The sequence below is a fragment of the Silurus meridionalis genome, chromosome 4, assembly GCF_014805685.1.
Source record: "Silurus meridionalis isolate SWU-2019-XX chromosome 4, ASM1480568v1, whole genome shotgun sequence".
Lineage (NCBI taxonomy): Eukaryota > Metazoa > Chordata > Actinopteri > Siluriformes > Siluridae > Silurus > Silurus meridionalis.
In genome coordinates, this window is record NC_060887.1 from 18,277,637 (window position 1) to 18,293,930 (window position 16,294).

At 34.9% G+C, this 16,294-nt stretch overlaps 2 protein-coding genes across 3 annotated transcripts in view; one reads left to right on the plus strand and one right to left on the minus strand.

Annotated features, from left to right (window-relative positions):
• Positions 1–16,294, minus strand: part of dcst1 (DC-STAMP domain containing 1) — a 24,401-nt gene continuing 8,107 nt past the window's right edge. For both annotated transcript variants that reach the window (XM_046847066.1, XM_046847067.1), the window contains exons 2-17: positions 6,847–6,927; positions 6,627–6,752; positions 6,457–6,531; positions 6,214–6,342; positions 5,763–5,902; positions 5,349–5,523; positions 4,990–5,133; positions 4,688–4,809; positions 4,366–4,520; positions 4,003–4,102; positions 3,828–3,923; positions 3,506–3,632; positions 3,290–3,406; positions 1,974–2,116; positions 649–759; positions 1–415 (exon numbers count right to left, since the gene is read on the minus strand). In XM_046847066.1, the coding sequence (XP_046703022.1) occupies positions 179–415; positions 649–759; positions 1,974–2,116; positions 3,290–3,406; positions 3,506–3,632; positions 3,828–3,923; positions 4,003–4,102; positions 4,366–4,520; positions 4,688–4,809; positions 4,990–5,133; positions 5,349–5,523; positions 5,763–5,902; positions 6,214–6,342; positions 6,457–6,531; positions 6,627–6,752; positions 6,847–6,892 (2,043 nt within the window). In that variant the 5' untranslated portion in view covers positions 6,893–6,927 and the 3' untranslated portion in view covers positions 1–178. The remainder of the gene's footprint in view (positions 416–648; positions 760–1,973; positions 2,117–3,289; positions 3,407–3,505; positions 3,633–3,827; positions 3,924–4,002; positions 4,103–4,365; positions 4,521–4,687; positions 4,810–4,989; positions 5,134–5,348; positions 5,524–5,762; positions 5,903–6,213; positions 6,343–6,456; positions 6,532–6,626; positions 6,753–6,846; positions 6,928–16,294) is intronic.
• dcst2 (DC-STAMP domain containing 2) overlaps positions 7,086–16,294 on the plus strand; it is a 10,754-nt gene continuing 1,545 nt past the window's right edge. The window contains exons 1-14 of the mRNA XM_046846090.1: positions 7,086–7,127; positions 7,221–7,306; positions 7,857–8,014; positions 8,197–8,298; positions 8,418–8,612; positions 9,462–9,527; positions 9,746–9,959; positions 10,293–10,450; positions 10,618–10,782; positions 12,764–12,931; positions 13,588–13,688; positions 15,240–15,373; positions 15,655–15,782; positions 16,013–16,106. Of these exons, the coding sequence (XP_046702046.1) occupies positions 7,086–7,127; positions 7,221–7,306; positions 7,857–8,014; positions 8,197–8,298; positions 8,418–8,612; positions 9,462–9,527; positions 9,746–9,959; positions 10,293–10,450; positions 10,618–10,782; positions 12,764–12,931; positions 13,588–13,688; positions 15,240–15,373; positions 15,655–15,782; positions 16,013–16,106 (1,811 nt within the window). The remainder of the gene's footprint in view (positions 7,128–7,220; positions 7,307–7,856; positions 8,015–8,196; positions 8,299–8,417; positions 8,613–9,461; positions 9,528–9,745; positions 9,960–10,292; positions 10,451–10,617; positions 10,783–12,763; positions 12,932–13,587; positions 13,689–15,239; positions 15,374–15,654; positions 15,783–16,012; positions 16,107–16,294) is intronic.

The window sequence follows — 16,294 nt, forward strand, 5'->3', positions numbered from 1 at the left end:
TCAGAATGCAAAGTGTTTTATTTCCTATAATTGCTCTGATCATACAAATACAGAACCAAAACTATCTTAAAGGTGTGGTAATGTGTGAAAATAGTAACCACATACAATTAAAAAAGAAAACTTTCTTTATAAATGAGGATATTTAGATAGAACATTTGTCTCAATTAAAAGTATAGGATTAATGAACGTAATATACTGTGTCGGTGTCAGAGTCAACGTCTTGCTCCATATCCACGGGGAAAGAGCAGATACAGCGGTTCCCCAAATCCCCCCAGCACTGTTCACAATAGAATATATTACAGCCCTCAACAGAACAATGCTTAGCCCTCTGCTGCCTCATAAACTCCACACATACCCAACACCAACACACACCCCAGCCCAACCTTTCCAGTGGAGACAGCAGGATGGACAACACCTGAGAAAGACAGAACGTGGACCATGTTAGTGAGAAGATGTCATTTTATTTTAAATTATATATAAATATAAAATCACCTAGGTTCTACATGCATGACTCACTGATTATTTAACACAAAATTCTAGATATAAATTTACATAAAGTAGACAGATTAAACTTCAAACCGTATGTTAAAACTGTGAGCATGTTTTTTGTCCTTTTCTAAAGTAATTGAAGTGTAAATGCATACACACCGGCTTTGGTGCTTGTCTCCGATGCCTGAGCTGTTTGATCAAGTGGTTGACAAAAGTAATGCGTCTCTGCATCTGAAGGTTGTAGAGGAAAAGAATCCGTTTCTTCTCTCTCTGCCCAGGACCAAGAAGACAAAAATTATATTAAAGATTTTCTTACATGAGGTGACCATGAAGTAGAATATAAAGAAGGAACATAATAAAACTCAAACATTCTTTAAAGTTAGAAAATGGAGGGAGACACAGTGATATAAGCAGTGATCTTTTCTGTATAATAGGGTTATTGATGATGCAGCTGTTTCAAGCCTGATGGAGCCTCTAATCCTTCTCATAGACACATGGGTCCACAAAACACACTGTGTCTAAAGCTATCAATGTAAAACACTCCCCGCTTACGCACATACATATTCCTCTCTACACAACAAAGCCCACATAAGTTGAATGAGAACTATAAGAGATAATACAACAATATGGATTATGCTGCAGCCATGCTGCATTTTCTATTAATTGTAATGAACTCTGTGAAATGCACTGCAACTTGTGAATAATACTCCAAGCCAAGTCCTGTTATTATATGTAAGAGCGTTCAACCATTTTGCAAGTGTATCAAAGTGTATCTTATTAATTATTTAGAAGTCAATAACAATAAGTACCAGATGCAAGAAAGAAAGAAGAGGTAAAAAAAAGTAAAATACTTTTCATCAAAAAGAACAGTTAGTATACTATATATATATATATATATATATATATATATATATATATATATATATATATATATATATATATATATATAGCTACTCTAACTATCTTTCCTTGTTGGCCCATCCCTGTTCTCATATCACATGCAGGTTTGAGCGGATGTCATCATATTTTGTCAGCTGCTCAAAGATCATTAAAAGTACAGTTTAATTCCTGTGTAGCAGAAATAATATGAACATAGGCAAAATCTATTTTTCATCTTAAACAGATGACAGATCAGAGTCTGTGTAGATAGATTTTGTTTAGATGCTCATATTTCTTTTTGAAATTGGAAAGATTATATACAGGCTTATAATGGGGCATTATATAAGAAGCACTAAGTGTGTTGTTTCTGATACAAGGCTAGATTAAATCAAATTTATCTGCTACAGTAAGTTATGTAACACTGAGCATTGAGAGTTTACCTATGCAGCAAAATTGATTGTGTGCTGCTCTATTCTTGAACATATGACCAAAGCACATAGTAACAATTACGCCATTATCTAATTACTGTATACATATTAAATATATTAATCTTCAGAACTAACGCGCATATTAAAATATGTATTGCACTAAATTATCAGTGTTACCTTGGGGAAGTAGAAAGAGGTGATGACTCTGCGTAGGCGGTTTGTATAAACCTGCAGGCAGCACAGGAACCCCATCAATAACACTGGGATGGTACTCCACAGGTAGTCCGCCTGGCTCAGGGCACGAGGCTGTGGGAGACACTCTGTACATGCACACACACACACACACACACACACACACACACACACACACACACACACACACACACACAAAATATGCTCTAGTTTGCATCTCAGAAAAGGTAGTAAATATTTTGACCCATTCTTCTAACCTTACCCCAACCATAACCTTAATCCAACCCCTAAATTAATCCTGCCCTTACCCTACCACTAACCCTAACCCTATTCTAATGCTGAACCTAACCAAAGCCTGCTATTTATAAGTGCACCCTACAACATTACAAAAAATCTTAGTGGAAGAGAAAAACATTATTTTGTTAAAAGAATAAGCTTATTATAAGATTGAAATGATTAAATATCTTTTTTTATCTGTTAGTCTTTTCACAATGAAAGATATTAGCTAATTTTTCCTTTATTTTAGAACCTCTCTATCTGTATATTTGTTGCATTGGTGTGGTTATGCATGAGCATATTTCTATATAAAATAACCAGTAGAAATTTACACAGGTGTGTCCAACTTTGCTTACCAACAAGTTAAAGGACAGCCCTAAATAGAGAGAGGCCAATCCAAGCTCTGAGCTTGTGTTTAAACTGCCTGAACCAGGAAAACTCTGATCATCTTAAAATCACAGCCATTTTAGCACATCCTGTGACATGCAAATGCATGTTATATTGATTTAACCACTTGCAGACATAGCAGACATCTAAGGCCAGTATGCTGTAGAGCACTTACATCATAAACTGTATCAAATCACAGAATATTAAATCAATGAGCAATACAGGAAGTGGTAGACAGACTTACAGTAAGCCGTATTGTGAATGGACCCTAAATGTATAATGTTCCACCTTTTAGAGCCAAAAGCTCATGAACTAAATCCAGATCAGTGGATTTTCTGATGCTTGAGAATCAAAAACCCTGTTATAAATGTCCTGAGACTCTGCCTATGTTCTTAACTTGTTTCTAGATTGAAGTCACTGTCTGGTTTGTATCAGAAAACACTGCTAAGGTCAGCCAGGGGTCAGATAAATGTTGGATGCCATTGATTTTTTTACTTATACAAAAGGACCAAAATACACCTAATGACCATGTGACCTACAGGGCAATGCACGAAATAATGTGCACAGAATTATAGAAAGCACAGAAGAAAGAGTCATAAACAAGAAAAAGTCATATACAAAACTAGAGAGACACCTACGCCAGTTACTGGACTGCACATCAAGGTTTGAGGAGGTGTTGAAGGCACCGATAGTTTTACGCAGGAGCTTAGCTAACATGGATTCTCCTCTAATGTCAATGTGTATGTCATGACTACCTGTAAAACAAGAGAGAATAGTAGACACAAAATTTCAGAACATTTATAAATAAGTTGATAAAAGTATAACAAACATCTTCATGCATGTGTTATACTCACTTGTAATTGAGTATTCTGTAAAGGTATGTCTACGGATGATGTCGAAAATGTGGTAAAGGAGTCTATCTGTGGCCAGAAGAACAAATACAAACACGGCCAGAGATACAAACCGGACCAGGCTTGCTGTCTGATGAGTTAAGAGTAGAGTTGTTGTTATTTTTACATAGAAACATTTTTACATTTTCAAACCATTTTCATTTTCAAAAATTATTGTATTTACTGAATTTACATTATATTATATTATATTATATTATATTATATTATATTATATTATATTATATTATATTATATTATATTATATTATATTATATTTTGATTGTACCACAGGTTGTAGCTCATTGGAATGGATTTTTAGGGTCCAGGGATTAATCAGTCTGCTCTTTTCTGATTTCTTCAAGGGCAATAAGTACCTCTTACCCTGTAAAATTAGTTTCAGTCTTGAGTTTTAGTTTGGAAAATAAGTAGGATAGTGGTTTAATGAGGAAAAGGCATCTTACCCCTTTCTTTCTCCTTTCATCAATCTGTCTAAAGTAGGTTGTAATATGGACGTTGTCAAAGCAGATATCTCTGGTGTATTGTCGTGCATATCCAAAAGCCCTTATATTTAAATAGACATACATATAAAAAAAAGAGAAAGCTTTTGTTCAAGACAATTTATTTGAATTTAATCAAAAGTTTTTTTATTAGATGTCAATTTGAGATTTTAAATATTCTAGGTAATTTTAACACATTAAATTGGTTAAAAAAAAAATTAGTTCGAACACAGGTAAAAGTTTTTTAAAAATTTATTTTGTATTTAATTGTTTAAGCTTAATTTAAATGTGTAATAACAGATGGGGGTGGAAAAAGTGTATACTTACGAAATGAACACAGATACAAATGTGAAAGAGAGGAGGATCTGCACAACTCTGGAAATTTGTTCAACAGTGTTCCTCCTCTCCTTAAATGTCCTTATCAGATCCTTGCGAAATTCATCCTGAAAAACAGTCTCTCCGAACATCTCATCCTCAAATTTCTGCACATATCACAGGACAAGATTAACAATGCATCGAAAACTATGGTTAAGATATTGTTGGTGAAATAATATGTGATTGAAGGAGCATTTGTAATCTTTGCAATTAGAAGAAAGAATACAAATATAAAGAATTGTAGCATAGACTAAATTCTGCCAAACAACGGTACCTCAAAGACCACATTGGTGCTAAACTGTTCCCCGAGTTTACTGATGGAGGAATCGAGTTTGTCAAAGGTCTGTCCAAAATTTCCTTCGACTGGAATCTGTTCTTCACACCATGGAGTCATTACTGTAGTGAATACATAGTTGAACCAATAAATACCATAGTAAAGGAACGTGCAAAACCTGGTTAATAGAAACTGAAAGCCTTGAGAAGAAGGCTATACAAATCAGGTCTATCTAACTAAATGCAATAATCCTCATTACTTAGATATACAATGACTATACAGTGGTTAATGTAACTATTTACCTCTCATAATATTGCAGAGAAAATCAAACTTCATAGGTACACAAAGGAAATGGTTGATGACAGGGGATTTAATAGTGTCCATGCACTTCAGCCAGGTATCACTGAACCACTCTTTGCAGCGATCGATGCCATTCTTTACCACATCTGTGCACAGCATCCATGGCATGGTGTGTATATATACGTTATATACTTGGGTGTGTGTGTATATATATATATATATATATATATATATATATATATATATATATATATATATATATATATATATATATATTTATTTATATATATATCACACAAAATAGTTTTAAATGTTGCCATTAAATTATATAATGGAGTTCTACAATTCATATGTCACTTACATTCACAGCGCATCATAGTCTTTGCAGTGTACTGCTCCTGGGTGGTGCTGTTGCCTGTAGCTGTAATATTCTGACCAAAAGAATCGTAGCCATACTGGCCCATCACTTCATTCCTAATGCCCTGGAACTGTCTACTCACATTTTGAGCCTCTCTCTGAAGTTGCACACTGTCAGCCTGGTGCAGAGAGAGAAGAATGTGCTTGTTAGAACAATGCATATAAAGAACTTTTTACTAGTTTTTAACTCCATTAAGTTTTATTCAGTTTTATTCAGTTATATCTTTCAACTTTCAATATTTCATTTCCTTGTGTGGTTTGTTTTAATTTATATGATGCAAATGTAATATTATTTAGTCCAGTGGGGATGCAGAAAATGAAGTCCAGGCTAGTAACATCATTTTACTTGTGAACTCACCACTATCTCCTGTAACACCTCAAAAAATGGTTCAGACACCGTCCTCCACAAAATCTTACTGTGTCCTATTTGCAGGTCAATATTACAGCCCATAGAGAGGACCACATCTTGGACATTATGGTGGATATTGTAGATTGGACCTGAGAAGATAAGTGAAATGAACTCTAAAATGAAAATGTGTATTTTTAATTACTCTCTCTTGCATCATGATGTGTACATTTAATGATATTCCACTGTAGAGCTAAATGTAGTAAGTTTGATTTGTTAAGGAAGAAAATGGTATATTTGTAAAGCTTGTCATTGCAATAAAAATGTACAAAATACATTTTTATTCTAGTGAGAAAGCTATTTTATGCTAATAGCACTATTTAACCAGGAAAAAATATTTCACTAAATACCAGATTGCATAATGCACAACAGGAACCATTTCAAACCAGTTTTTTTTTTTTACCTTGATAGAGACACTGTATTATGAACAAGATCACATAAGCCTGACCACGAGAGCCAAGAATGCTGGGAAACATCAGTAGAACTGAGCAACGAAAATATGAGGACAGCATCCCACCTAGGACACACAGTGCTTTAAAAGCACACATACAACACATACATTAAGTACGCACCCACGGCCTATTTCAGGTCAAAGTTCGCATCAGCAAACCAAGTGTATGAAAGTTGTGAAAGTTTTTTTACATACCTATAAAAACATATCCAAATATGAATTTGTGAAAGTTACTCAGTGAAATGTTGTGCATGAGTCCAAGAAACAAAGCTATAATAAAGAAAATGGGGGAAAAACATTTATACTGTGTATTTACTTTCAAATTTACATTCATAAATCTTTACAACAGCACAGTACGCTCTCACCAATCCCACTGATGGCTCCAAATGCAGCTCCTATTAAAAGCCTGGCCAAGGGGAAATCAGATGTTGGTCCGAACAGGAATCTGTGTGCCACGTCAGGCAGGATACACTTACTGACTTTCTCTAATGCTTTATAGGTAAATAAAAAAATACATTGTCAAATTAAACATTAATATCAATACCAAGATTATTACAAAATAACATTGTTAAGGTAAGTATATACTTGAATGTGGTGCTTTTTTTCGATATTTCCTTCGTGCTTCCTCCATTTCTCGATTCCTCTGTCTACTGGAAAAATCAGCACCTTCCAAAAAAAATGTCAGTTGAAAAGTGATGTAAGACTGTTTTTGTTTACATTTGAAAGTATTCTTTCAAAACCAGCAGTTTATATACTACCTGCAATTTCCTGAGATTGGGTGTGTTTTATCAGCTAAGAAAGGGATTATACATAAAGTTTTGGCAATGCGTCCTCAAAGGGCAAGATCAGCTGGACGTTTGACGAAGGTACAAAAAAAAGTCAAAAACAATATAGAAGAAGTAAAACTAGCTGCTTGAAAGTTTAACCTTAATACATTTCATTTCGATTTGTTTTGACAGGATGAAACTGCACAGCCAGGTGTTAAGGCTCTTTCGGAGTTCAGCATGGAGTCGTGCCTGGCACAGTTTTTTAGCCTTTTTGTTCGGTTTGCTGCTTGCATTCATTTATGGTGCAATAGCACTGTACATACAAAAACATGCGCTCTGGTACTGCATCATCACCACGGTAACCATAGCTGCCTTCACAGCGTATGGAATGGGACTCTCCGTTAGTGTGCGTGCTAACATCACGCTCATGCTTCCAATGTTGTGCTCCAGTAAGAATCCTTTTCATCATTTATATAGAATATATAGATAAAAGTATTGGGTCACTTGACTTTTTCTAGCCATATGTGGTTTCTTCTCCAAACTGTTATCACAAAATTGCAGGCACAAAATTGGTAAAAAAAAATAAATATGCCTTTGGATGCAGTGGCATTATATTTTTCCTTCACTTCAACCAGAAAAGGCAAAATTGTTCCAATCCTAAGATTTTATGAATCTTAGGGACATAGTCCTCTACAAACCTTTGTCCATATAGTGTATATGCTCAATGACAAATCCCTTTTTGTGTGATTACTTTCACCAATTGAACCAAATGAATATTTCTGATGCTCTCTTTTTGTGTTTATTTTATTTCTGAAGGACAGGGTAAAAAATCCTGCTCTTCCTCATTATCACCCTTGTGGTTCAAGGCCCGTTGAACAACACTCTGGAGAACTTTGACCGAGCAGCAGCCAGCATATTGTGCAGATCTGAGTTAGCTATGAACCAAACCCAGCAACTCCTGCAGAGAGCTGCCACACCTCTGCTCCGTAAGTCATGCATACAATAAGTATACAATAATTTACAATATGTTCCAAAGAGCGAGTGAGCATAATGCTTTCTGTTTCTTTAATTTGTGATAGATTTGACTTTATTTATGTTGTGAAGCATATTTACATAATTAAAAGCTGACTGACACTAGTATGTTTTTATTTCTGATTTATGAACATAGCTGTGCTGGAGAAGGTAAGGGAGGTCAGCAGGAACGCCTACTCACTGGCAGGCAGAGTGCAGAACTTTATTGGAGCCCTTACAGAGTCTGTACGCCATGTTTGTGAGTGAATTTATTTGTATTTAGTGAAAGATGAACAAAGTGGAGAACTTTGACTCCTGGAATGACTCTTAGTATCCCATAGTAACCACTTCATCCTCTCCTATACTGATCTTTTTCAGCTCGTTCTCTGAGAAATGTGCTGCACTTCTTGGCGAGCATCGGCGACATCTGTAATGTGAAGATGGGAACACCATACAAAAAATGTAACTCTGTGTTTGATGAGGGCCGTGCTGACTGTATGGAGCTGCTCTCAGTGTTTTCTTTCCTCTGCCACATCGTGGATGGTTTCAGGCCTCTCTGTGGCGTCACACGTGGTCAGTCTCTCTGCAGATGTTTTATTGTGACTTTTGCAGTGTGTAATTAACATATATACAGGAAGCTTGAGATCATTCAGGTCTTCTTACTCATTACTGTGGTGAAGTTTGTTTTTCTTATTCAACTTGGTTTTGTTATATGCTATTTATGGTTACTGTGTGTTTACATACACAGCATACAATGTTATTTCACATAGCACCAAGCTTAAGAGTACTTTTTTACAGCTTATGTGTGTGCAGAAATGCTTTCTAGATCAGTGGCTATTGTATATGTAGTATATTTGTGCAGCTGTTAGTGCTACATGTCAGCCACCCTAAGTGCTTTAAAATTGTTGTACCATTTAGAGATTAGTGTTTGAGCATAAGAGCTGATCTGAATGCTGGGGCTGCACTATGGTTTTCTCATTTCCCATCTGGCTGTCCATGACTCATTCACTTCCTTTTTTGCCAGCATGCTCTCATTTTGAATAAATTATTGTTATATATCCACCTCAGTGCCAAGACAACATTAGTGACACTGCTGCCTCCAAATCCAAACATGACCTCAGAGTGCACACACACACACACACACACACACACACACACACACACACACACACACACACACACACACACACACACACACACACACACACACACACACACACACACACACAAAGCCTCATACAAACAGAGCTCTACAACTTTAATACTATTAGGGACTGACAGGTTGATGGGCAAGTAATGGAATAAACATATAAAATAATATTACTATGTGCTTTTACCTTGTTTCTTTTGGATAATACTGACTTCATAATATTTTTCACAGTTTTAAATTAAAGATTATGTAAAATTTCCTATTTCCAACAGTTGGTGAGTTGTTCTGTGTCATACCCTCATATGTTGCCCACCATCTAAAGACAAAACTTGCTTTCCGTAAGTTACATCTTCTTATTATTTTACCCAGTTATTATAGGATAACATACAGTATATATATATATATATATATAAAGTATCGATGTATATATATATATATATATATATATATATATATATATATATATATATATATATATATATATATATATATATATATATATATACACACACACAGAGAGATGTTTGTTACAGCTGTTTTTTTGTTATCCTTTTAGCTATTATTGCAGCATTTAATCAAATGAAGAGAGAGTTTGAGTTCAACATGTCAGCCTCTCTGCACTTTGACATGAATGTGAACAGCAGTCAGTCTGTGCATCATATGGTTCAGAAAATCATGGAGGAGGTGTCACAGGACCAAGAACGTATCCTGGACCTCATGGCTCCACTGACCTATGTGGGCCTGGTTCTGCTGATGTTCATGTACCTACAGTGAGTCCACAATAGTAGTCAACAAAAACTGTTAACTATTATGACTTTATTTTATTCTGTAGTCACAACAGTCCAGAATATTTAGTGAAAAAAGCATTGTTGAGTTTAAAATCATTGCATCAGGCAATATGATTTGTTTTGTATGAGAGTAGCATGCTGAGATTTATTCAATTACTTAATATGGAAACAGTTAAGCAGAATCCATGAAGATTTTGTATTTATTACTTTTTTTTTTTAACTGTTTGTAAACTTTCCAAAAATTAAATGAGTATTAATACAATGCAGCGTAATCTGATTGTGATGTCATCGTATACTTTATATTTTTGTGAACAGGGCAGTTCTGTACAAAAGACATTACCTTCATGTGGACGATTTTGACAACTTCTACATAACAGATAAATTTGTCAAGATGGATTGCAAGTTTTCTAGACAAGGAAAACCAGCAGTCCTGCCCCTCACTGAGAAAGAGGCTCTGACCTACATCACACCCTGTAAGAATATGTTTGTGTATTTGTGTGTGTATGTTTAATGATTTTTTTTATTTAAGTTAAAAAAGAATGGTGGAGTCAATAATTGTTAATGAAAAGCCAAAACTGTAAACCTACAGATTTATACAATTTATATAATCACTTGTGTTCACTGTGTCTCACCCCATAAGACTGCTTGCGGTTGACAGCTCGAGAGAAGCGGGGAATCATGACCGGCATGCTGTCTACGCTTAAGCACCTGATAATGGGCTGTGTTATGATTGTCGTAGACCTCATTGTGTACTGGGGGTTTGACATTCTGCATTATTATGCTAAAGAAGAGATAGTGGCTAAAGGTAAAAGTCTTTGCTTTGCCCACTATATATATATATATATATATATATATATATATATATATATATATATATATATATATATATATATATATATTCTCATACATCGTTTTTGTCAATTTGTTTCAATTTAGAAACCTAAATGCAAATATGTGATGATGTATGGCTTAGGATTGGGCCTAATTCAACAAACATTTTGTTGTCTACCATAGTTCCATTAGACAATAGCCTGCTCAAAACTCATTTTCATCATAGTTTTATAGTGGCAGATCTAATTATCTAATTTAATTTTAAAGAAGCATTATAATAACAATCAGATTATTACAAATGAAGTCGTTTTTAGATACCTTTAAACATTGTGTACAAAAATAGCCATGCAATGCATTTACAGTCACTGGTTGCTTTAGTTAAGGTTTAAATCTACATGTATAGGTTTTTCCAGAATATAGATGAGCTACAACCTGAATAGAACTGCTTGGCTTGGCCCTTTAAGATTTTAATTACATTACCTTTTAATCAATGGTGGACGAAGTACACAAAGCATGTACCTGAGTAAAAGTATAGATAGAATAGGTAAAATATTACTTCAGTAAAACTTTAAGTGCTCCCTTTAAACTCAATCAACTCATTTATGTAAAAGACTTTAATGTTATTATCTAATAAATTATCATGAGCTCAAAACCTAATTTTCAACAACTTCAAAAAAATCATGGAAATAAGGCTACGGGTGCTGTGGCAAGTTAGAGTCAGGAGTTTATTCCTCTCAAAAGGTTCTGCTTGATGTTGAGCTGATGCTGAACTGTATGTTCGTGATAAGTAGATACCACCAACCAGCAATGGTGATTTTAGCTTGAATGAAGCCCTGAGTAAACCATGCCATGACCCAACATCTCCTCATTGATTAGTTTCAGAATTACAAAACTCCTCTCTGCTTCAGCTAGCGTCACTGGATAAGTAAGAACATATTCCTAGAGCAGTCCACAAATTTAGATACATTTCTGAGAGCTCACTTTCATGTAGAAATATCACCCTAAATGTATTTATTGCACAATTATATACACGTCATTGTGCACAATTGATCATAGAACCAAGAACGATACAACTACTTGGATAAATGCAGCCATAAGATACATACAACATCTATATCCTTATAATATACTATGTCTTTCAAATTAGTCTTTTAAGCTGCACTGAAGCAGCAGTACAATCACAGAAAACCTTTCTGACATCACCTTAATTAAAGGTAACCAAATCAATAAGTGCTGTTTAACCACAATCCAACTAGACTGGTTATGCTGTAATTGTTTTGTTGCTACACACATTCTGATAAACACCATACTTTAAATTATATTGTTATGCAGCTAAAGAAATATTGTTGCTCCATGCGTAAAAGCATAGCAGACATCACAGCATAAGTGCTATACAGGTATTAATCTATTTCATTAAATGCATTTAGCCTCCACTATCCTATCCTATGCAGATAGAGCTGCATACACACATTTATCACACTCCGAGTTCTAACCAGGTTCATTGACCCTGACATGATTTAATATTAGACGCGACCGCGCAAATGAGCGCGCGCTCGTATAAAAATATATGCGAGCAATCAAAACAAGTTTCAAACAGAGCGCGCGCTCTACCCTGATTGGTGGCTTTACTGCGCGCTTGAGTTTGTATTCACTCATAAATAAAAAAAGGAACGACTGATTTTGCGAAATGTAGTTGAGTAAAAAGTAAGATAATTTACTTTGAAATATAGTGAAGTTAAAGTAAAAGTCTGTCCAAACGGAAATACTTGAGTAAAGTACAGATACGCGAAAAAAAACTACTTAACTACAGTAACATATTACATTTACTTCGTTACTCTCCACCACTGCTGTTATTTATATATATATATATATATATATATATATATATATATATATATATATATATATATATATATATAATATTGTTTTATATGCAATACGTTTTTTTCCTCCAGCTCCCGTGGTTGTGGACATACAAGTGAATGGCTCAGGCTATGCCGCGGACATCTTTAAGGACATTCTGGCCTCCTTTGACATGCTGCAGAAAGAAAACATTACAATTCTGAGCAAAAAGTGTCTGATGGAACCCCTGGAGCCAGATTACTCGATCTACCTATTCATAGGTACATGATACAATATGAATGCTTTGTGATTGGCCAGCAGATATCTAAGGACATCTAGTGGTTACGAAGGGCATTACTCATGTTATCCTTTTGTATCAAGGTTGGCAGTAGTTCAAAAATAATAAATAAAAAAAAAGAAATGAGAAGAGGAACTTATTCACCTGATGAACTTTTATAACAATAGAATCAGGCATGCCAAGGCTGATGAACAGGAAGTAAACTTGCAGTGACATTTGCGAAAATATTTGTGTAACTATTTATTTTTTGATGTACCATAATCCTCATAATTCTTTTGATGGGAGTTTTCTTAAGCATAGTCTTTATTTATCAAAATAAAATGCTGGGTGTAAACAACAGTATAAGAAACATTCATTTAACTGTGATCTAGATGGTTTTATTGCTAAATGTTTTATATGAGGTGATTACTTTTTTTTGGCAGAACTCACAAACTGTACAATCTTATATTTAAGTCATGCAATGCATTTGCCTATATCTTTTTTTTTTAGCCTTTGGTTGTCATTATTCAACCCAGAAATGATCTCTACCCTAGCTTGAAGTGAACTGCTTGGCTTTGCCCTTTATCACATATCTTCTCTATTTGCTGTCTTCATGCTAACTTGCATTTGGCTTATGACACACTTTATGCTCATTTACAGGCTTTCTTTATGGTTTTGCCTTTTTCCTGGTGGTTGCAGGAAGTTATGCAAAACGACTGCAGAGGTTTGTGTGCGCACATTACCATCCCCGACGGGAAAAAGTAAGACCTACACTCATCAACCATAGCTTTTTTTTTTAAGTAGTCAGCATTATTTTTTTTCTTTTCTTGTCCATCCCCTTCATTATTAAAAAAAGCAAAATATATCTGTTCTCAAAGAAAAATCATTTGGGTGAACAGGCATTATAATGGACCCAGTGACTTCTTAGCATGTTTCTGCAACATCTCCAAACAAATCAGTTGTGGATAATAGTATGACCATCACAGTTTTGAAGACAAAGCAAAACTTCTGCATTCATGATGCATTTCATGGTCAAAAGTATCACCCGGCTATCACACTCTTATGTGCTTGTGTTACATATCACAAAGTTGCTACCTTTTTACTGTTGGAACAGCCTCCATATTCAGGCCACTTTGTTTCAGTGAGAAAAATCTTCAATTTACAGCATACAAAGACATTTTAGACAATTGTGTGCTTTCAACTTTGTGGCAACAGTTTGGTGGAGAAGCATAACCATGTGATGGTTAAGATACTTTTAGCGATATATAATATTTCAGTTAAAATCATTCACTAACAGCTATTTGCAGTACATTTACATGTATTATTTTTCACTTCTGTTATATTAAAAAAATATTTTACACCAGGCTATTGGGACGGTATTATTTATTGTGAACTTTAAATTTTGGGGGTTATAAATATTGGTGTGTGATAATGTTGACATTGTTTGCATTCAGCTGCAATTAATTTTTGACCTCAGTAAAGGAGGAGAGCAAATGGCATTTCAAATATTTTAAGATTGCTTCACATAGAAGCAGATTCCTTTCTATACACCTCCTAGACATGCTATGGTTTAGTAAGCAACTTGTCAGTATCATACAATGTTAATCTACTTTATATTAGGCAAAACAAATACTTTACTTGTTTATTTTATTGCATTACGGTCACTTTTGCCTCAGGAATCTGCTGCTGATGTCCTACAGGATGATTTCCAAAAAAGTTAAAATGCCACAAGCCCAAGCCTTTATAAAAATAAGTATAAAATAAAAACATTAGACATGCAAACTAAATTCTTTGGTACATTTAGTACTATTTGGTATTATTTGAATATAAAGGAAAAATGTCTGCTCCTTACTGCAGCCTTTTGAGGTGCCAAAAATCAAGATAAATCCTGTCAGACATTTTCACCTTTAATAATTTGAAGCGTAACTTTTAAAAATCAAGATTCTGTTGATTTCTTGTCAGCTTCTTATTGAAATCTTGGCTATGTGTATGTGTATATGATGGCTTTCAGGAAATCCTGCAAAAATAGTTTTCTATTTATTCAGTTTTTCTCAGAATCACTTTATAATGTTTGGTACTATGGAAACTTTCTTACTTTGGACAAAATTGTATACCCTTCGACATATTTTCAATGAATGGTTAACTCTAAACTCAGGTACAGCACCTATTATAAAATGTTGTGCATATGCTACCAGAGTGTTGTATTTTTCCTAATAAATATCTATTTGGTTTGACAAATTTGTTGATTTCAAGGCCACATTGAATATGACTGTATATACTTTTTTTCTTTTTTTTTTTTTTACATTTTGCAGGTGAGGATTCTGCGACTCCACAGTCGTATCCTCTCTCAGCGTGGCTCACTGCGGAAAGCTTTGCTACAGGTGGTGGCCAGGGAAAAGGAGAACCGGGGAAATGGGGAAAGTCTACTGCGAACTTTGGTACTACGGTGAGTCAATACCAATACCATTCAAAGAGGAATTAGCTAATGATTAGTCAGACTAAATACTGTAATAAGTAAATACTGTTCTGGTGGAAAACATACTACATAAACAGCTTAATGATGAATTGTTAAGGGAATTTTGCAGGTATATATGGGAACTTACATGACAATTGTTCATAGAGCATAGGTATGAGAGGGCACTGCCAGATCTGCTAATGGTCTTTCCTGTGTGCAGTGTATAAGCACAATGTATGAGCCAGAACATTTATATTTGTGTATGTTTGCAGTCTTCCAGGTGGAGTCACCATAGCCAGATTCCTGGGATTGTATAACAAGTCATGCCTAATCTGTGGGAAAGTTGTGAAGGTCAAAAACAGCTCTAATATGTACACCTGTTCTGCTCAGAACTGCACAGGTATTCGGGTTAAAGCAAATCTTGCCTATAATATCATAGTGCATGTATCCCAGACCTCAATCTTATGCAGTTTTAAGACATTGTGCTTTAGTATTTGGAAGAAAAGGCCTTGAATAGCTACATGTTTTGTGTAAGAAACATAAATGCAGATATCTGCAGGAGGCGGTAGATATAAGCTTTCAAAACTCTCTCAGAGCTATTTGTATAAGCTCTCCAAACTTTATTTTCAGGGTCTTTCTGCATGCAGTGCTTCAGGGTAATGGGGAACATCTGTGCTGTCTGTACAGGGCCCCAGACATTCCAGGAAGACTTTGAGTATGAGCTGTGAGTCAACTGTTTTTGAACTTAGCACAAGCAAACACTTATCGAAAGCTGAAGTTTACAGAGAAAAAGACAAATCAAAAAGAACATTTTACGATCATATTTTGAATGCAATTGACAGTTTTTTTTATTTATCCAGTTATGAACAAACTGACATTGATTTGGTCAGATATATATCTTTAATAATTGTA